Source organism: Manis javanica, chromosome 2 (assembly GCF_040802235.1).
Source record: "Manis javanica isolate MJ-LG chromosome 2, MJ_LKY, whole genome shotgun sequence".
In the NCBI taxonomy this organism is placed as follows: domain Eukaryota; kingdom Metazoa; phylum Chordata; class Mammalia; order Pholidota; family Manidae; genus Manis; species Manis javanica.
This window is the reverse complement of record NC_133157.1, coordinates 11,458,249-11,481,263: the sequence shown is the minus strand read 5'-3', so window position 1 is coordinate 11,481,263 and position 23,015 is coordinate 11,458,249. Positions and strand designations below refer to the sequence as shown.

At 36.7% G+C, this 23,015-nt stretch overlaps 1 protein-coding gene across 15 annotated transcripts in view; it reads left to right on the top strand.

Annotated features, from left to right (window-relative positions):
- The window catches only part of RABGAP1 (RAB GTPase activating protein 1), a 163,144-nt gene that overhangs the window by 105,787 nt on the left and 34,342 nt on the right, over positions 1-23,015 (top strand). For all 15 annotated transcript variants that reach the window (XR_012126332.1, XR_012126331.1, XR_012126330.1 and 12 more), the window contains 6 exons: positions 8,401-8,514; positions 12,645-12,719; positions 16,022-16,147; positions 16,748-16,891; positions 18,784-18,825; positions 19,071-19,199. Coding sequence is in view for 8 of the 15 variants with exons in the window: in XM_073224856.1 (XP_073080957.1) it covers positions 8,401-8,514; positions 12,645-12,719; positions 16,022-16,147; positions 16,748-16,891; positions 18,784-18,825; positions 19,071-19,199 (630 nt within the window). In the remaining 7 variants the exon portion in view is untranslated. The remainder of the gene's footprint in view (positions 1-8,400; positions 8,515-12,644; positions 12,720-16,021; positions 16,148-16,747; positions 16,892-18,783; positions 18,826-19,070; positions 19,200-23,015) is intronic.

The window sequence follows — 23,015 nt, the reverse complement described above, 5'->3', positions numbered from 1 at the left end:
ATCCAAGGTACTACATTTAGTCCTCATGTCTCTGTAGAATCCTCTTGACTATAACAATTTCTTAGACTTTCCTTGCTTCTGATGGCTTAGATGGTTTTAATGAGTACTGGTCAGATATTTTAAAGAATGTCTCTCATGAGGTTATGAGTTTGGGGGGAAGAAGAAAACATAGGTAAAACACCATTTTCATCACCTCATCAAGGGTAAGTACTGTCAACATGGTATCACTGTTGATTTCACCTGTTGTTTATCAGGTTTCTCCACTGTTAAATTATTCTTTTTTCCCCCCTTCATAATTTATACCTAATTACATAAATATAGACTTGTGGATATTTACTATATACTTCAGATTAGAATCCAGTGTACCTCATTTATTTTGTGGTTCAAATTGTTCCAGCTCTGGCCGTTGGGAGCTCTCTCACTTGGCTCCCAGTTTCCCTTTGACATACTCCCATTGTTACAGGTGCTCTTTCTTTGCTGTGGAGGGTGAGGAGCAGCTTCTTGCTCTCTCGCACTTCCAGGTGTTCCAGGTTCATCCTGTATTCTTGTCCCAGTCCTGGTTCCTCTTATCGGTAAATGGTACTAGAAACCAAGATCCTGGCACTAAGTATGCTCATTGCTGCTGGGTGTTAACTGTTCTAGGCCCTCTCAGCTGATATAGAGGGAACCTCTGTAGGTAGTGCCTTTTTCATTAGTCAACATGTAGATTAAGCAAACAATGCATTGGAGTTACAGTAGGATAGTATCAACTTTATGTGCAGTTCTTTCCAATTTTAAATAAAATTCTCAGTTATCAATAGACTAGGAGGGCAAGACAATTACATAAATGACTATTCTGAAACAACAGGGTAATTACTATAAGGGTGCCTTCCAGTGTGGTGTGTGAATTGGGACTTTTCTGGAGGACAGATTGGCAGTATAATTCAAAATGCTGGATCTTTGGGGGAGTGAAGTGACTCTGGAAACCATCTCTTCCTTAAGAATCATGGCTCTACTTTACAGGCTTGTTTATAGCAAGAGGTAAAACAGCCTGAATATTTCAAAGTGAGAGATTGGGCATTGTAAATTATGGCATAGCTGTGTGATAAAAATGGTAGGGTAGGATAATTGTCAAACAACATGAAAAGATGCTAACAACTTTTTGCAGTTAGTGAAAATTAATTTTCAAAACAGTGTAAACTCATCAAAGTAATTATGTAAAAAGTTAGGCATATGTCCACCATTAGTCATAGTTATTTCTGAGTTGTGAGATTATCTTCCTTTTTTCTTATTCTCCCCTACTATTACTATTATAAAAAAGCAAAAAAATATTGTTAAAATAAAAAAATTTATTTTACTAAGAAAACAAAACATTAGATATTTCCCTTTTAAAATGTGGTAAGATATGTTGTTAATTTGGGGTTTTGTTTGGGGAACAGTGAATAGTCCCACTGGGCAAAAGTATAGGATGGGGAAATAACAAAGGTTTGGATTTTAGTGTGAGATGTTAATTCTTAGTATTTATTCAGTGAGTAAATTTTAAAAGTCCTGATATTTTAGAGTACAGTTTTGAATGAAATTATTTCCAGCAATGTGTGTATATATTCCACTATATGAATATACCATAATTCATCTCTTTTTCCCATATGGAGTTTCTAGTTGGGTGTTGTTACAAACCAAGTTATTAGGAACATTATTGTACATGTTTCTTATTCTCTTGGACATGTGCTTTTGTTTCTCTTGTGTAATACTTAAGAGTGGAATTGCTGAATCTGGTGAGATGTATATAGTTAACCCTTGAACAAAATGGGGGTTGGGTGCTAACCCTCCCAAACACACACACATTTGAAAATCTTTGTGTAACTTAACTCCCCCAAAACTTAACTACTTAAATTTATATGGCCTGCTGTTGACTATAATAATCCTTACTGATAACATAAACAGTCTATTAACATATATATTGTGTGGTATATGTATTATGTACCGTATTCTTACAATAAAGTAAGCTAGAGAAGAGAAAATGTTCAAATTGCCCCAGACCTTCAAAATATTTTCCAATATATTTATTGGAAAAAGTATGCACATAAGTGGACCCAGTGCAGCTAAAACTCATGTTGTTCAACAGTCAACTGTATTTAACTTTCTAAGAAACTGCCATGTAATTCCCCAAAGTGGTGGTATCATTTTATATCTCTGTTAGCAACATTTGAGAGTTCCAGTTTCCAACATTTGGTATTGTCTTTTTATTTTTGCCAGTCTGATATGTTTCACTGTATATGTTTATGATTTCTGAGCGGTACATATTTTTTGTTTTGCTGCTTGAAATGTAAGGGACAGTATATCACTACAGTTAAGGGGGTTCATGTAAATCCTTTCTACATTGCACATACAGAAATGTACAGACTTTTGGGGAATTGATTTTTGCAAAATGCATCCAACATTTTAGTTATGTGGGGAAAAAATGTATTCAAAGGATATACATTGTGAGTTACTGAGGCCTGTGATAGAATTTTTGCAGGTAAAACGTATGAAATTAATCAACAGTAGCATGTCAGTGTATTTTAAGTTATTACAAAAATCTCTCTGGTCATGTTGTACATGACAAATTACTGTGTTGTATATTTAGAACAGGGCTTAGCAAGCTGTGACCTGGGAGCCAAATCCAGATGCTTCTTGTTTTTGTAAATAAAGTTTTATTTGAGTAAACAAATGCTTGTTTATTTTCATGTTGTCTATGGCTACTTTCATTTTATTGAGAGTTGAGTAATTGCAACATTGAATGGCCCACAAAGCCAAAAACATTTGCTATCTGGCCTGTACAGAAAAAGTTTGCAAGATGTTAATACTGCATAATCATATGGCATTTTAGTTTTCTTCTGAAGATTTAAAGCTGTTTTTCTTAGGATAAGTGAACCAGCCAAAACATAAAAACAGTTGATTCAAAACAAAATGAAACCTGTTAGAAACTTCTGCCATAACTTCAGTAACTTATGTAATTTTCAAGACATCAGCCGATGCTAATTTTGTCACTCCCTGTTCTTTAAAGGTTTACATTTTTGCACAGTTGTCTTAATTTGTAATAATTTATTCTTTGTTAATCCATTTTACTAACTGCAGTCTGGTTGAGAGGGTTTATTTGGCTAACTTAAATCAGTTTGGCCATGAATAGTACTATCTAGTATGCATTGCAGCAGCAAGTTCCCTATATCAGCTACACCTGTGTTTAGTATCTTAGGAATAACTGCATATTATTATATAAACCCTAATTTTATAAGCACTTGAGATTTGGATGTTCTGCAAAAGCTTTTTGCTGTGTTCTCTTAGGCATCATCCATAGTGTTACTCTAATTTTTTTTAAGAATCTTTTTATATTTAATGATGACATTATTCTGATACGAACTTAGTTACATTGTTACAAATTCTGGAGCATTTTGGTACTGCTTGGCCTCTGGCGAGTCAGATGAATTTATTCCCAAGTTCTTCATCATATTTCCTAAGATCAAGTATTTTAAGCAAGTAGTTCACATGGGACTCCTCAGCTTACTATTCATTAAGGCTTCAAATTTCAGCATGTGAACTTTCAAATTCACTTTCTCTCAAAGGCATTTACCCCTTAAATTTTGTGATGACTTCCATGATCAGTGGATGAGGGAACGCACATTGATGAGAACTGACCAGTAATAAAATATTTTCAATGTTTTGTTACTTTTCCACCCTATGTGCATTTGAATTTCCAAATCATATATATCTCTAGTAACTATATATCCTTTTTTCAAGTCATCTTCATCATCACTGTGATAAGACTGATATAAGTGGCTAAAATATTTTGAAGCTTTCTATATCCCCCTCAATTCTTAATATAATTTTCTAACCTTCATGCTTATCTTAAGCCACAATCTGTCATTCTTTGTATGTTTCAAAACTTTCATTGTTGTTTCATGAATTCCTAAATTCATCTGACATTTAAGAAAAACAGTTCTCCTTGGAAGTGGAGATATAATTTAAGGAAAGAATTAGCAGTTTTCAGAATAATTTCTTATAGCTGTGCTCCAAATATAGGTCAATAACATGTCTGGTCAGCATTTCTAAAAAGTTTTATCAGTGTGAAATTTATCTTAATTATTGTTTTAGTGATTTCAGGCCCCACCCCTTGTTTTTTTCATCAAGCTCCAAAGCCTTTCAGAAACTACTTGATCCTGTTTTGGGTCATCTTCGTTCACTACTTTGACATTAATAATTCTGATTTTTTCAAATCCCCATTTGGTTGAATCATTCTCTTCAGAGTATTCTTTATCATTGCACAAGAAGTCACTCCCCTTGGCAGGAGATTTGACTGGCAATTTCATTGTGGTTTTAATTGGCATTGCCCTGATAAACTACCTTTTCATTTCCTTATTTGCCATTTGTATATATTCTTTTTTGAAGTGTCTGCTCAGATTTTTGTCCATTCTATTAAATTATCTTTTACTTTGATTTCTGTATATACTCTAGGTACAGTTCTTTTCCACATATATGTACTGCTTGCCTACTTTTCTTAATGGCATATTTTATAAGCAGAAAAGTTATACTTTAATGAAGACAAGTTTATTGTTTTTCTCTTAATGGTGCTAGGGGTGAGATAAGTCTTTGTCATGCTGCAGTTTCCAAATGGAAGCTGGGTCTGTGGTCCATTGCTGTTTGAGCTGTTCATGAAATAGAGATTTATTAGTGATAACGATTCTTAATTCCTTATATACTTATGGTTCTCTCTGTGTGTTGCTGCTTCACATTCTATGTGTTAAAACTGTTATGGAGAACTTACATATCTTAGGCTGAAAAAAATCCTTAACCCACAATAATATAGCATATATTTCTGAGATAGACATGTTTCCCTGTCATTTCTCTTGCTAATTCCAGGATGACTTGATTATTTTGCATTTTGAGCTAAAAGACTGAGTCTTTACTGTTTTCTGTTTCTCATTATGGTTAATTTTCTCTTGCCTCTGCATTTTACACAATTTGAAAGTTACTGATTAATCATTATAGCCTTCTTGGTTTTTTCAGGTATTTAGTTGGAATGTCTTTAAATTATTCAATTAATAAAGTTCTTTCTTGATTTAGTTTGGTGCCTCATTCATATGGATCTGCAATTAAACATTAGCATTAAAGGTCCTCGTTTGAGTAGGGCTGTTGACTGCATAAGCAATGCCACTGCTCGGTGCTGAAGAGCCCCTGGACTTCATTAGGTATTTAGTCAAACACTGACTGTGCCATGCCTTGTGCTGGGCTCTGTGGAAGTTATAAAACTGAAATACAGTTTCTATCCCTATGTGAATAGTTTTATAGGGAAGATAAGATATACAAAACTAAAAATACTGTATATTCTAGATACGACATGTGTGTTTGTGCTGGTACCAGTAATATGTGTATGAATGTATGTGTGTGTTCATAGGAGAGCCCTAGCTCTTAGCAGGGCTAAATACTTTTCTTCCACTTTTGTTAAGTGTTTTCATTATATACATATCAACACTGCTAGCTCTTTATATATTTATAATTTACATACACTAAATCTATCGCTCACTGCAACATTATACAGTAGGTGATATTAGCCAGAGAAGATAAGAAACTTAACTAAATTTGTTTAAGAGACTGAACCAGCTTTCAGACCCAGATATGTCTAACTCTGAAGCTGTGTCCCCAGTTTTAAGCCCTTGAGGAAGATAGTGGATTTACATAACTTTCATAGTTTGCACATATATACCTAAAGTAGTACTGGGAACTCTTAATCTGATGGACTTGAATCATCCTGGGTCTCTTTTTCATTTGTATGACTGTCCTCTTTTTGCCTATTTTTTCTATTTTAAACTCACCTTTATTCAGATACAGTTTATATATAATAAAACTTGCCAATTTTAAGTGAACAATTCAGTGTGTTTAACTACCACCAGGGATGTGATGGATATTTCCATATTCAGACTTCAAGGTCTCTCTCAGTTTTCTCCTTTTAACCCCAGCCTCTTCCAAACACTGATCTGCTTTCTATTACAATTTTGTTCTTTCCTAGAATTTCATAGACAGGGAATTCTGGGAAGTAGTCCTTGGTGTCTGGCTTCTTTCACTTAATATGCTTCTGAGATCCATCCATGTTACATGTATCAGTCATTTTTCCTTTCATACTGCTGAATAGTATTCCACTATATGGTTGTACCACAGTTTATCTCTTTACCCATTGGAGTACATTTGTATTGTTTCCAGTTTGGGTTATTATAAATAAAGGTATGGACATTTGAGTTCAAGTCTTTGCATATATTCAATTTTCATTTCTCTTGATAAATACCTAGGAGTAGAATCACTGAACTGTATGGTAAGTGTGTATTTAACTTTATAAGAAACTTCCAAACTGTTTCCAGAGTATTTATACCATTTTACATTCCCACCAGCAACTTGAGTTTGAGTTCTCATTGTTTCACACCCTTTGCCAACACTTCACATCTTGACTCTTTTTAATTTTAGAATTTAGTGGGAGTGTAGTGGAATCTCAGTGTGGGTTTAATTTATGTTTCCTTGATGACTAATAATGTTGAAGTTTTTTCAAGTACTTATTTGCCATCCAGATATCTTCTTCAGCTCTTTACTACCACTTACCCTTTTAAAAATCAGTTTGTCACCTTGTTTGTTTTAAGAGTTACATATTCTGGATACAACTCTTTTGTTAGATAGATTTTGTATGTATTTTGTCCTGGTCAAGGCTTATACTACCATGTTTTTAAGCAGAGGCTTTTGAAAAGTAAAATTTTTAAATTTTGATTAAGTACAGTTTGTCATGTTTTTCTTTTATGATTCAGGATTCACAGGGACCCCCTCTAGGTAGTCTGCAGCTCTCTTTCTCTTCAAGATTTCCTTTCCAGTAATCTGATCTACAAATTGTAGCTTCCTTACCTGCCCAAGTTGTCTTTTTTCTGAACTCAGGGAGACACTCACCACACCCAGCTGCATCAGTTCCTCTCCATGTGCTGCAGCCTGGAAGCTGCCACCAGGCAATAGCTGCTGTGGTCTTAGGCCTTATGTTGGAATGTTGTCCTTTTGTCAGAGAGCACCATGATTCTGAGCTGCCTCAACTGTTGTTAATATGTTAAAAACTAGTGATATGCCAGTGAAACTTCTTGGAAAGCAATTTGGCACCATCTTTGAAGGTTTAAATAGTTCACTGGTTAAGAAAGAAGCATAGGCTTTAAAGTTACTTCACCAAGGGATGGAAGTTGGTGAGACAAGACTGATTGTGTTTAAGAGTACAAACTTGTAATGAATAGTAAAATAAGCCATAGACATCTAATGTACAGCTTAAAGAATGTAGACAGTAATATTGTAGTGTAATTATGCAATGTGCTAAATATCACAGTGGCAATCGTAATATAGAAAGGTATCAAAACACACTGTACACTTTAAATTTCCATGTTACATGTCAAATTTCAACAAAAAAATCAAAATAAAAAGCATGTAAAATTAATTCACACAACGATAAAATATTTATGGCCCTGGAAAAATGGTTACCTGGAAGGCTAAAGAAATTACAAGAGAAGAAAAATATTTATTTGATCTTTCATCTTGAAACTGAAGTATGAGGTTCTTGGATGGCATACTGAATGTGATGTAGACCAAGGAGAATCAGGTGTATTAGCTATGAAGAACACACACTGTTAAAACAGAGGGTCACATGTGTGAACAAATGAAATTTAACAAGAGGAAGATACTGGAAGTAGCTGGACGCTTGGTTTGTTTTGTGAAGGGTTGCTGATATTACGGACATTTGTTCACTTTTAGTTAACTCATTATAGAAGAGGAAACAGTTTTCCACTAGCAAAAGTAAGGGATATTGTCCCATAGCCTCTTTGAATCCCTTTGCATTTGGTGGTCTAGTTTCTTATTGAGTAGACTGCTATGTATATTTTTATGCCATTTGCCCCTACGGTAAGTATCAATTAAAGGACGTTTCTTTTGCTTTTGAGAACCTGGCACATGGGTTTAATGCCGAAGGATCAGTTAGAGCAGCAATTTTTATACCCAGTTTTCTAACAGGAGCACTTTATCTCCTTTTGAGATTAGGTTGAGTATTTTCCTATGGAAAATCCATTTTGAATAGCACATTTTCCCTCTTAAAAAAGAAAGGTCACCAGCTGCAATTCCTTGAAGTAGGGGTGGTGTACATATGAGGTATGTAGAACGAACAGGTTGCTTTTCTTTCATTTATTTTTTTTCTCAATACTTGATTTTACTTTTGCTTAAATGGTTGGTACCTGAAGACACAGTAACACTGGGCATGTGTATGTGTATATATGTTCCTGCAGCATTTTAACTCATGTCGATGAGAAGACCTTACTGTATAAACCCAAATAAATATGTTACATGATTGACAACTACACCTCTTTCCTAATGTTTCCACAGGAGTCTCCCCAAGACAGTGCTATTACTCGGGATATTAACCGGACATTCCCAGCCCATGACTATTTTAAGGACACAGGAGGAGATGGACAAGATTCCTTATATAAAATATGCAAGGTATTCCATGTTAGAAAAAGAAAAAAAAGAACTAGGTTCTGAATATTTCTGATTCTTTAAAATTATACAAAAGATAACTTCGAAGTGTAGTCTATATTTGATGTTCAAGAATGCAAAAAAGGAAAGGGACCTTCTAAAGAGAAAAGCACATTTCTAAAGAAGACTTTCTAAAATTGTGTTGTTACCTTTGATTTTACACTCACAATGAACAGGAAATAATTAGAAATAAAATGGCAGGGTTTCTTATACCATTTCAGTCAGGACTTCTGTATAATTATCCCCTAACTTCACATTTAGACTTTCAAAAGTTTTATGTTAAGAGCCTCTGAGTCCTGTAACATTGTAAACTCATTTTCAGTATTCATAATGTAAGTGATGAACTTGCCATCAAGGACACATCCAACAGGGGAAATGACTGGTGCTTATCCAAGAGGACTTTTAGCACCACAGAGTAATAAATGATGGGAAATACTGGTGTCTGTCAAAACACCTGTACCTGAAAGCTGTAAAGGAAATGAAAGCCTGTTCAGTTCCAGCAATTCATGTTGCAGTAGATACTGGTACTTGAGAGCCATGGGAAGGAGTTGGAAGCAGGGTTCTTCAACTTTCTTCTTCCCTTAGAACTAGTCTTTAGTCTTTTCACCCCAAACTGATCAAGTGCCTATTTAACATCTACTATATTGAGCATATACATATTACTACAACATCTACCTATTTAGCATATACACATTATTAAGAAGGCAAAACTAATAACTAGTTTTAGGGCAGGCCAGCAGTGGACAGGTTTTCCAATGATAAACTAGATGTTCTAAACTATAAGGGCAGTTAGGATTTAGAGAAATGTTTCTTGGGTTTAATTTGAATTTCCTCAACAGGACATACATACCAAGCTATAATTTCTGTTGTAATCCTCTTTCCTGATCATGCTTTCTTTAGCTCCTTCTCAGTTGTGCTTTCCATGTAAACAGCCAATCCATCTGTCCCTCACCTTACTGCAGAATTTCCCAGAAAGAAATCCTGTGCTCACTGCCTCTGACCCCTTACTCCTGATCCCAGTGCACGCTGGTTTCTTTCTCATGATGATATTGCTTGCAGCTCCCTCTGCTCTTGATTTCTCATCCTCTGGGTTATGCTCTCACTTTTAGCACAACTTCAGACTCCCTCAATAATTTCTCCCTCTCTCTCTCTCTGTCTTCTGAAACAGAGGCCTTTCCCTAGGTGCTCAGTCACTAGTTCCTGTAGCTCTCTACTTAGTCTCCCTGGGTGACCCTGTCCACCCCCAAAGCTTCACTGTGATTGCTGCACAGATGTCCCCAAATCTCCTTTAGCCTAAGGCCTCAATTTCCAGCTGCCACTTGGTCTTCATGTATAAGTCTGTCAAGTGCATCAAACTAAACAGGCCAAAAAATAGAGTTCATTTAAAAACACATTTTCTATGAACAATTTCAAACATATAGAAGTTGAATAGCATAATGAATTTGTATATATCCCCCACCCACATTTAATATTTATCAACATATTGCCACAAATGCTTCATCTAACCCTTAATAAACTTTTCCTGAAGTACTTTAAAGCAAATCTCTAACATGATACTCCTAAATTCTTTACATCTCTAAAAAGAAGATCATTATCCATCTATAGCATCAGTCATTAATAGCTATTCCACATTTAGATTTCCCTAAATGTCTGTATACATTTGGTTAGAATCAGGATCCAACAAAATACATATTATGGTCAGTTGTATTTCTTAATTCTACACAGTCCTACTTTTCTCTCCAATGCATTTTCTTGCTGAAGATAGAATCATTACTCTGTTAGTTTTCAGTTCCTTCCTTGGCCACAATGTTTGATACGGTTGATGTCTCTTCTGGCCAGACTTCCCTCTCTATTCATAACCCTAGTTCAGGCCTCTGCCATATACTCGCTGGTGCTTTACAAAAGCTGCCTTGTCTTCATCTCCCTGCCTTTGGATTCTAGTCTATTTTTTGTTTTCTCTGTGTTGATCCTAGAATTGGATCATGTCAGTGGTCTCCACTAAAACCTTTCATGCTTCCCCATAGCCCAGCAGAATGAAATAAAAATCCTTAGTTCATTTCCTGGCCCTAGATTCCTTAGCTTAGCATTAAAGGCATTTTGTAGTACACCCTAGCTTATTCACTGTTTTATGCTTCAACCACATTGAATTTCTCACTGTAATATGATTGATTTGCTTCTCAAACTTGCCACCCATACTGTGGAGTTCTCAAGGGCAGGAATCACTTCTGATAGATGTAACCATCTGTAGCAGTTAGCAAAGTGCTTGGCATATAGTAGGTACTCATTAAATGTTGATGAACTAATGAAATGCCTTTTTGTCCTCATATTTCATTGTAACCCCAATGAACTTTATATTCCAAACATACCACATACTTTCATGTCTGTATGCATTTCTTCAGGCTTTACCACTAGCCTGAAAAATATGCTTTCCTCCATTCTCTACCTATAGAAATTCATTTTCATCATAGTATATAATTAAGCCAGTGTGTACTGAGCACTTAATATGAGAGGACTGAGAATAATATATCAACTCTGTGATATAAAAACTCTGAACTATGATTATTCTCATCTTACAAAAGGAACGTAAACAGGCCCAAGCTCCATACCTAAGTGTTAGCAGTTGTGAGATTTTGGCCCAGCTCTTACTACCTCTGAAGCCTCTCTTCTTTCTTGACAGTCAACTGTTGATTGATACCTTCACAGACATTGTTAAACTGCTTTCCACAGGGCTGTTGGCATATATCACTACTATTTTTTAACACAGTCTTAACTAAATTAGCATTAACACTTGTTAATTTTTAACTAGTTTGATAGGTACAGAGTGGTGCCTCATTGTACTAGAAACAGATCATTTCTAAAGCCCTCTGTACACCTTGTCTTCAGAAAAGTCTGTGTGTTTCTCATTCTGTAGCCCACTCATCAGATAAGCTTTGATGAAATGAGGGAGTATAATGAGATTATCCTGAATTCTACCTAAATTTATTAAAGCATGATTATAATACAAATACATAGTTTTTAAAACTATAGTTTCACCAAAAGCTAATGATAAAACCCATGATATATTATTAACTTAATCATCATCTCATAAGCTTTGGCATCATATTTTGCTAAATGATCTTAATTCTAAATATACCCAATTCTAAACTGCTTTCTTGGGACGCAGAGGAACATAGGCACACACTCAAAAGTGGAGCATGAGAATTTCATCAGAAATAAATTTTTCAAACAGGGAATAGTATCTTGAATCTAGGAATTCTCCTTTCCACCATAGCTTACATGAGAACTATAAACATTAATCATTAAAAAAAAGATTCTGAAAAACAAAGAACCAAAGAGTAAACCACAAGGAATGTTAGATGTCAGTATTCTATTAAAGATAATGTTGAGAAGAGATGGGTAGTAAATATCTGCTGCCAAGAAAAATACACAATAAGAATTCCAAAGGAACCCACAAATGGTTTCAGAGTAATCCCTCTTATCAGAAAAGTTATTACTGGCATTGTGGAAAGATTGTATTTTGGTGTCTTTGCCAAAATATTTTTCCCAGAAAGAAAAATGAATAACATTAACAGTGTGTAGTAAGTGCCTGCTATGTGTGAGGTGCTGGCTAAGTTGAATAGGACATCACCCCAGCCTCTAAGAAGCTCACAGTCTAGTAGACAAGATGGATATTTAAAATGCAATGTGGTGAGTACTAGAATAACCATACATGGGTAGCAAGTTCCACAAAAATATAGAGAAGAGAGTGTATCATGGGGGAATGAAATATGTTTGGAGCTTGAAGGACGAGCACAGTTTTCAGACAGAAAAAGGAAAAGCCTGTAAAACACCCTGCTGTTAGTGTTGAAGTGGTTTTTGCCTAACCTTTCCCACTGCTTGGCCACAGCAAGTGACATAGTGACAGTTTCATTTGTTGTAAAGAAAAAATTAGGATTGGAGAGAATTGTCTACGTAATTCTTGATCATTAAAATGCCGTATGGAGTGTGGATGGCATTTTCCAGGTTCCTGTGTTCAAGGACCTATAAGGCAGCTATGGGCCACGTGTAATTAAATTTATTTATACCTCCTGTGTTTTGTTTTGTTTTTTTCCCAGGCTTACTCCGTGTATGATGAAGAGATTGGCTATTGCCAGGGCCAGTCATTTCTCGCTGCTGTTCTGCTTCTCCATGTGAGTAATTAGATCTCTTCATGACTTGAGATGGTTTTGTATTGGCTTTAGTCAGACTTCAGGGTTTTAGCTCCTACATCTGGAAACCTTTTCCTTAATTTAATGTCATCATGGAAGAGAAATACAGTAAGAATAAATGACATGTTGAAACTACTGTAAGAGTCCATTTCATTTTTATTACTAAGGTGATTGGATAGACTTTAGTCTTTGTTGGACCCTTGGGGACATTTTGTTTTCTCTAAAGTAGCCTCAGTCATTAGTATTTGTTCTAGGATTTAGGTATTGGGGCAGGAGGGAGGCAGAGATGTTGGCTTTCCTTTAGTACCATTTTATGCATTCACTCATTCAGCAAAGACCATTCATTACCTTCTACCTTATATTCTTTCAAATCCATAGTGAACTTGAAAAAATACTAAGGTGACATGCATGTACTTTCACCTAATTAGTATTTTTCCACCCTGCATTCTCCGTCTCTCTCTGTATCTCTCTTTTCCTGTTTTTTACACACACACACTTTATTTTTTACTGAAAAAATTTTTTGAAATGATTTTTGAAAACTAATAATCCCAAACATCAAGATACTTTACTTCTGAATACTTGTGCATGTATCTCCTAAGGACATAACCATAATACCATGATCACATCCAAGAAATTACACACTGATTCAGTAATAACCTACACAGTCCACAATTTTCCCTAATTGTTTATTCAGTGAAGTCCTTTATAGCTTTTCTTAACCAAAATCTGAATATTCAGGCATTGCCTTGGGTTGTCATTTCTCTTTAGTCTTTTAATCCAAACTGCCCCCTTGCCTATGTTGTATGTTTCATGCCATTGAAAGATTTTAAAAATTAAAGCAGATCGTCTTGTAAAACGTCCCACGTTCTTGATTTGTCTGATCATTTCCTCATGATTCAAGCTAAAATGCTTGGCAAAAATACCACACAGGTGATGTTAGCAAAGAGTGAGCTCCTTTTACACACTGTGCTGTGCCAGAGGTCTGGAGTGTGAGTAGACACAGTCCCAATTCTTATAGATACAGAGCCAGTGAAGCTGCCTAGGCTGTAAGCAAAAAATTACACAAGTGCAGGTGACCCTTGACCACGAACGAGGGTTTGAGTTGTGTGGGTCCACTTACATGCAGATCTTTTTCAATAAATATATTGGAAAATTTGGGGGGATTTGTGACAAATTAAAAAATTTTCTTTTCTCTAGTTCTATTGTAGGAATACAGCAAATAATAAAACATACACAATATTTGTTAATTGACTGTTAATGTTATTGATAAGGCTTCCTGTGTAAAGTTGGCTATTAGTAGTTAAGTTTTGGGGGCGTCAGAATTTACACATGGATTTTCAACTGCACAGGGGTTTGGTTCCCCTAACCCCTGCATTGTTCAAGGGTCAGTGTGAATTTTAGTGGCACTGTGAAGGTATAGTAAATAGTTTGATGCAAGATTATAACAGAAAACCTTATTTAGATTATAGGCTTCTCTGGGTGAACCCTGAGAAAGGAAAGTACATTTTCTTTTTACTTTTCTATGTCATTTCACTTTTTTTTTTTTTAACATTGTTACAAAAAATTATAAAGCTATTTGAAAAGCTTGAGTGGAGAGTAGAACATCCCCAGCAGCAGGAATAGTACAGTATATGTAGAAGTTCTGACCTGGAGAAAACCTGGTAGATGAAAGGGCTGAAAGGAGGGCAGTGTGGCTGGAGCATCATGTGTGCTGGGGTCAGGAGAGGGGACTGGACGCCACCAGGACCAGCTTGAGGAGGCCAGGCCAAGGAGTCTGGGTTTTGTTTCTCTGAGCAAGAGAAAGCTTTTGAAGAGTTTTAAGACATTTTGTGTTGCTTATAATTCAAGTAAAACAAACCACTTTGAACCTTCTTACTGCGATCCTGGATTGTTGGTATTGGTAGCCGTATAAAAAAAAGATAAACCTAAGACAGATGTAAAGAGGGCAAGTTTTTTCCCCCAAGCTTTTTTGAGGTATTATTGACAAAAAGTGTGTGTGTGTACATATATTAGTGAACATACATATCTATACATGATATGATTGCCACAATCAAGCTTATTAACAACACATCCATCAAAATCTCAAGTTTGTTCTAATCAGACTTTGTATCTTGAAATCTCACAAGCCTGTGTGGTTTGTCTTTGTTTCCAACTTCAGTCCAAGGACGTTTATTCCCACTGAAGTATCACATCCCCATTAAAATCGGTTTCTGATGAGATCCAGTGTCTCTTGTGCTGCTTGCCATCGTGTTAGGATAAATGCTGATTTTAGAATAAGGGGGTATATGCTACCTAACATCAGAAATGCTAGTGTGGGTCAGACCAGGTGGTCCCTCAGCCTGTTGAAGAGTGAAGTTGCCTTCCATTACAAAGACTTCAAAGATCTGCTCCTTTGCTCCAGATGCCTTTATTGTACCAACAATAATTTGCTGTGCATTTCTCACTTGTTACTTAATCTGATTTACTTTTCAACTCTTCTTTATTCCTGGTGATTTTTTTGTGCACAGCCCACCTCCATCATCTTATTCCACAGAAGCCTGCCTGTGGTCTTGACATTTATAGGCTTGTTCCAGTCATACCAAGCCTTAAATAACGTTTCCAGTGCTTATTTTCTATTTTGAAAATGACGTTTTACCAGTTTCTCAGAGAAATACTTTTCCATAAAGCTGTGGAAGGTGTGTGTATTATTTTAAATGGGTAACATATGTAAATAAAAACAAGATAGGGTTTTCAGAGTATTTTAAGTATTACTGCAAGTGCTATGTAGTAAATTAAGCATTCCTGCAAACCTTAGAATATGTAAGGTTTTTCTGTAACTAGCCATGCTTTTAACAACAGTGAGGTTAAAAAAAACATTTTTACTAGAATGAAATAGCAGCCAAGGAGGTAAAATGATTGAACAAAGGTCTAATGATTTGAGAAAGATGAAATTTCTACTTGTGTATCAGCCTCTTCCTACTCAGTTCAAATCCTGTCCCCTTGACAGTCCATTCATGAGCACATGCAGACTCATGCTTTCTTGTCCTTGTATTCCCACTGATCTTTCTGCCTAATTCATATTACACTTACTACATAGTGGACATGTGGGGGCTCCTGGAGGACGAGAACAGTGTTTGACACATAATAGGCATCATTAAATATTTCTTGGTTGAGTGAATGAATGTAAGTTACCGCATACCACTACATTTCCTGGTACTCAGATAAGAAACTAGAGGATGAGTTGAACATACTGAGAAAAGTTGTGTATATGATGTTTGTGATTCCCCTCCTGCTGTCTGTTACAGATGCCTGAAGAACAGGCATTCAGTGTTCTGGTCAAGATCATGTTTGACTATGGTCTCAGGGAACTGTTCAAGCAAAACTTTGAAGATTTGCATTGCAAATTTTACCAGTTGGAGCGCCTCATGCAGGTAAAAAGAGAAACCACCTTGCATTTGCCAGTAAGGGCGTAGGACTGGAGAGAAACAGGACTGCTGAAATGGTGCTCATGAGCCGTGGGGATTGCCTTAGCCTCCCAGGGTTGAGGACGGCTTTTATGCTTCTCATTTCTCACTGTGTGATGGTGAGGCCAAGATTAATACAGTGTGAATCTGATAGGTGTGAGCCAGATTTTCAGTCTCAAAAACACCTAAAAGGTAGATGACCTTGGTTAACACATCATACCCAGGCAGGTAATAATTCACCAAGGCTCTAAAGCTGACTTGTTAGGTATCTCATAACAAACTTGAAACAAACTTTCCCAAATATTTTAAAGCTTGGAAAGAAAAACTGTCCTTCCAAATGTTAGCCACCTTTTTGGGGATTCCTGTTTCAGAGCTAGTTTGTGGACTAGAAAAGAGAGCTGAGCGTCAGTTTAATACGAGATGATGTGTTTTTCTGAGTACTTTGGAGGTCTTTAGAAAAATACAAATTTGTGACTTTTTGGCCTATTCCTGGCAGATTTATGAGCCTCCTGAGTAGAGTTAAACAGTTGCCTATGTGCCCAAAACTAATTCGTTTGCTTATTTCAGGAATACATTCCTGACCTGTACAACCACTTCCTGGATATAAGCCTTGAAGCACACATGTATGCCTCCCAGTGGTTTCTTACACTTTTCACTGCAAAATTCCCTCTCTACATGGTCTTCCATATCATCGACCTGCTTTTATGTGAGGTATGTATCTGGGGCCATCACACTTTGGTTTTGTTTGCAGTGTCCTTACTGTGTCAGTGCTGTCAAAACAGAGTTTTCTTCTCAGTTATTTAATTTCAGTGCTAGAAAATCCAGGTTTAAGTAACTCTTCCTTGGGCTGAAACTAACATATTTTGTTAAGGTGCTGTCTCTTAAAAAAAAAAGCCACATAGCAGACTTTTTTATTAAAGTAGTATTAGGCTTGGCTACATTTATTGAAAAAATCCATACCAACAATAATGACTACATAAGTTAGGGGGTTATTTCTCTCATGTAAAAAAAAAAAAAAAAGCCAGAAGGTTGGCAATAACCTGCCTTCCCTAGAGTGCGACTCTCATCCTTGTGGCTGATGAGAGCTCCAGCCACCATGTCAGCCATCATTTAAGCTGAGAGAGCTAGAGGACAGGGGAAGGTGCGTTCATTCTTTCAGAAGAGACTTCCTGAAGGTTCTGCCCACATTTCCGTGTAATCTCTTACTGGTGAGAATTTAAGTATATGACCACATGTAGCTTCAAGGGAGATTTTTTTATAAGCTTGGGTAGGAATTTGCCAAAAATTGGGGGAAGGGAGTATCTATTACTAAAACAAGATTGATATCCCAGTAAATAACAGCATTTGCCACAGCATAGGTTTGGGTTTGGGGTTGTATGTGTTTTTTTTTTTTTATTAATTTCAAAAATAATATGTTTATTATAGAAACTGTAGAAAATATAAGCAAAATATTTTAAAATACTTGTAATCCCATTATTCAGAGGGTAATTTCAATTTCAACATTTTGGTGTATATTCTTTCATCTTTTTTTGTGTTCATCATCTATATATATATGTGTGTGTGTGTGTGTGTATGTGTGTATATATATATATATTATGTATATGCATGTATAACCTTTTTATGGAGTATTTTTCTTCCATATGGAATATTATATCATGTACAGTATGGTTCCATATGTATATATCTAAAAGTATGATTATGCTATTTGGTAACCTCTTTTTTCAGTTCATATACTTGAACATCTGTAGACACACAGACATTTGTACCACCTTTCCTTTTGTTTATGTTTATGAATTATGCCATATTCAGAACATAAAAAACCCACTGAAGAATTTGTATCTTCTATGCAGCTTGAAACATTCTAAGAAATAAAAGCATAGACCATTATTATTGCTGCCAGGTGTCCCATTCTTTGGATGTACCATAATTTTTGTATCCAATTGCTAATCTCATACCTTGTCTTTTTTTTCAGTGCCATACAACCATTTGTTAAGAAGTTATTAGGACTGGTGGCATGCTCAGTAATTTATATAAACTTTTCAACTAATTAGCTCAGAAATACTTGTTATGGAAACTAAGGCCCAAAAACTTAAATAGTTTAATTTGACCAAAAGCTGTTCATGGTTCACGTCATCTGTCCTTTGCCCCCACCACTCCCAGAATGGTTAGATGAACAAGAGCATATTGGAGGGAACCCTGAGCAGCTTCCACTCTGAAGTACAGGGCCCCTGGGTAGAGTGAGTGCTGTACTCGGAGTGGGCAGCGCAGAATAAAGGAAAAGTCCACAAGGAGTGACTGCCTGATAAGTCATAATTTTATGACTCTGAAGTTTTGGGTTAGAAAGGCATGTAATACATTGCAAAAGCATTCTCTCACTGAATTTGAGAATAGGGCTACAAAGATCTTTCCTCAGAAAAATGGGAGACTTGGTCTACTTTCAGTGCTTTTATAGTGGTGGCCCTGTAATTTTTATTTGCCAAGACATTTTTAAGATACTCCATTTCTTTACTTACTGTTTTCCAATTGTGGGGTATTCTGAGGACAAACAGCTTGATAGTCCAGATGTAAACACTGAAAATGTTCTTTTTTGTTTTCTCTTTTAGGGAATAAGTGTTATTTTTAATGTCGCCCTTGGATTATTAAAGGTACACATTTATTCATAAGATGAGTTATCTGGCAATCCCTGTTCAGCACTTACAAACCTCTGTATAAAGTTTTATTCTGAGTAGCCACTGTGCTCTAGAGCCCCTGACAGAGGGTATGTGCAAGTGGCTCTGGCTAAGGCTAAGAAGTTTCTTGGGATTATAAAGATGCTGGGATTATAAAATCCTTCCTGTGCATCTTTCATAGCAGAGAACTTTTTCTGATACATGGTTATGTTTTCTTCAAGACTTCCAAGGATGATTTGCTATTGACAGACTTTGAAGGTGCCTTGAAGTTCTTCAGGGTTCAGCTTCCTAAGAGATACCGCTCAGAAGAAAATGCAAAAAAACTAATGGAATTAGCTTGCAACATGAAGGTAAAAGAAGTTTTGCAGTAGTTTAGGTTCTTTTGTTCAGGTAATGCTTTGTTATTCCTGATGAAACCATCAGCATTTATTATGTAAGAATAACAATGTTTTCTTTTGCATTGTATAATTTTTTCTTAAATATTTTCATATGTGTTATACCCTATGCATTGAATCTCATTGCCTCCCCCAGCCTTTGAACTCTAGGAAGGATATTATTGTCCCCATTTTGAAGACAAACCCAAACACACAGGTTGTAGCCCCCAGAGCCACACAGCTAGTTAGTGGCAGAACTCAGGGTTCATGATTTCTGCTCTGCCATCCTTTTAACTTTCAATGTCTGTGGTTGTAATCAGAAATTCCTTAAAGTGAAACTAATAATACATGAAGGAAACCCACTGAGTTCCATCACTTTCAATGGCACTCATGATTTGTACAATTTTTTAAGGTAAAAGAAATGTATTTCCTTGTGTTCATGTTGTAAAAAAGGTTTATTTTTAAAGAAGTAGTAATTGAGGGAGTTAGGTGGAATTTGGGGATAAAGGCAAATGGGGGGACAGAATAAGTAGCTGTATTCACATTCTTACAGAGTACATAAAAGAGACTGTTATACTTAATGAAGACTCCAGAGGCTAAAACTGGGATCTGTGTGTCGGGGCAGATGTGGTAGGGGAGAAACTTCACTATCTATCAAATAGAGCATGGAGTTGGAATCAGAGATGTGAATTCACTTATCTAAGGTGCAGTTTCCTTATCTATAAAATAATATTGGACTTCTGTTCTGGTTACATGACAGACTGAGCTAACTCAGGCTACCCTTGTTTGAACACTTGGGAGATGCTAAAAAAATAAAATGAAGAAATGTTTAAATACCTGGATAAACTTGAAATACCCAAGTACCTAAACCAAAGTAACTCAAAGCTAGTGTATGTGAACTTACAAAACAGCATCCCAGGGGAATATGGTACTCTAGGTAGGTATTAGAGTTTAATGCTCATAAATACATACATGATTTGGGACCTTAATTGAAATGGAAATCTCTGCATAAGTTAGAACCTAGGGGTGGCTGTCCTCTCTGAAAGAGGGAATGCAAGAGCTACCTGCTGGCCCAGGAGACAGTAGAAATCATAATGTAAAATTGGTGGAGGGAGTGGGGGTAGTGTTGAAGAAAAAGGAAATAGAACTTTAGAAATTAAGACAGTCATTTAAGTTTTCATTCAAATTGCAATGTTCACAGGTTGAAGTAGTTCACAAAAGTATTGTGGAAAACGTGTGACGATAGTTACCATTTGCCAGGTAATGTGTCTGAGGATAACTGCAGTATATGTGCAATGCTTACCATAGTGCCTGGTGTAATTAGTTAGGGTTCCAGAAATGGTGGCTACTACTATGATTATTTCCTGTCTCGTTTTTCAAGCAGATATCAAATGATCACTTTGGGGGACATTTTCATAGATTGTGTACACAGAGCATAGAACCCAGTTCTTTGAGTCACTCTTTGCCCCTCAGCGTGGTTCAGCATGCAAGAGGATGCTGCCTCTTTCTTGCTTATGATTCTTGCCATCCAAAACTTGCTCCTTTCTCAGTGTCCCTTCTCAAAATCATGGTATCTGGTTGCTCAGGCAAAGACCTTGCTGTCCTCCTCAACGCATGTCTTGAATCTGATCACTTCCCACCCCCTTCATCACTAACACCCAAGTATAACCATCATCACTTCTCTTCTGGAATATTGTGGTAGAAAACTCAAAAGGTTTTGCCTTGGCCTACAAGGTTTGGCACCGTCAGACCTCTGGCCATCTCTCTGATTTCATCTACTGCTTTTCCCCCTCAACGCTTTCCATCTCAGATGCGCTGGCCTCCTTGCAGTTCTCAAGTACGCCAAGCATGTTCCCTCCTCAGGCCTTTTCAGGCTGGTCTCTGCCCATAACGCTCTTCTCAGTGTCCAGATGGCTTCACTGTTGACTCATGCAGTCTTAGGCTCAAGTGTCATGCCATCAGAGAGGCTCTCTGATTACAGTGTGTAAAGTAGCAGCCCTCCCAAGACTTTATACCTATAACTCCTTACCCTAACTTGTTTTCCTCTAATCACTTATTGCTACTTAACATTATTTTATGTTTTTTTTTGGTTATGATCTGCCCCCACGCCCACCCTTTGGGATTAAACCTGTGACAGATGAGACTTCATTTCTTTTGTTTAGTGCTGAGTCCCCAGCACAACAGGATTTGACATGTAAATAGTGGTTGAATGAGTGAATAAATGAATCCACTGTTGAGTTTCTACCGGGTGTTTTACAAAGAAAAGTTAGGATGGTTTGGGAAGGCTTAAAAAATGGCTTCCAGCTGAAGGTTTTAATTTTTGGGTTATCAATTAGCATGAAACACCTTGATAATACATGGATCCCTTATTTTCATACTCCATATGGGAGTGTCTAGTGTCTTTTTTCCCTGGCCAGTGCTTTCCAGGAGTTAAGATAGACAAGACTGCACAGCAGACATATTTGTGCTTGGATGTGTAATTCCTTCTGGAATTACTCTGCATGGAGAACTCTGTGTGACTGGGGTACACTTTGGAGGACCCCCCTACTTGGACATAGTTTCTGGTAAGAAAGATAGTAATTTTTCTTGAAATCAACTCACAACATGGAAAGCCTACAGATTCATCAGGACATAAGCAAAGAAGATTTTTCTGCTAAAAGGTAGGATATGGTGTGTACAGTTTAGTTAGTAGTGATTAGTTGTACTCTGGCAGCCATACTTACCTAGAAAAAATACTAAGGGAGATAAAGTCAATGGTTGAGCCAATTATTGTCAAAGAACCTCACTCACAGTGACAGTTTGCCATCTCAGAAATGATAAAAGTCATTGGTGCGCAGGCATGAACCCTGCATTGTGTAGGCAGCATGAGTTAGGACGGCCTCGGTCCGGAGGGGGTATATGTGACAATTGGAGGTTGGAGGCCCCACCACATATGGAAAAGGGAATGGTTTTGAAACTGGCTTTTGAAATTTTTGGTGTAGAATTTAGAAAGGAAACATTGGCTCTATTACTCATTGAAATCCCATTCCATTATTTTTTAATTTTTTTTTTTAAATTATGGCTTGGTTTTCTCAGTCATGCTTCCTGACTGAGATGGGAGCTGGGAGCACTTCCCTTGTGCGCCGGTCCAGGGGCCCCACCTGCTTCTGCTGCTGTTAATTGTTGTCATGTTTCAACAACTATGATGTTGTAATTTCTGGTGTTTGTTTACTTTTTATAAGTACCTCATTTCTTCCTGACCATACCCTGTGAAGTACATAAGGCAAATACAGTGTGGAATATGAGGCTTATAGAAGTCAAGTGACTTACCCACCAGGTACTAGCGGGCGGTGACAGGAGCCCTCATGGAACTCAGACCTTTGACTTTGACTTCACATTTCTAATGTTTTCCACTCCATTGCACTGCCTCTTTTCATTGCAAAAGTGCAATCAATAGAATTAAATTTAAATTTGGTGTGGCAGTATCTGAAATGGCCACAAGATGGGTGTATCGCTCAAAAAGGTCTATATTCCTGTCTGCCGCGTGTCTTCCTTTCTTCCTCTGTGCCTGTCCTTATTTGCCTCTTTTCTCTTTTCAGCCCTTTTACTTCTCCCCTTCTCTCTTTCTTCTTAGTTTATTAAGGGACTGAAATATTGCATTTATTTCTTGAGGCGTTTCAGATCTCCTTTGACTCTAAAATTTAATATCAAAACTCATTTAGCTGTCTATTGAATTGCTCCCCATTTATAGGTCATGACCTGAGATAGAAGATTGTTTCTACTTTCTATATAATATCTAAAAAGAATTTCACC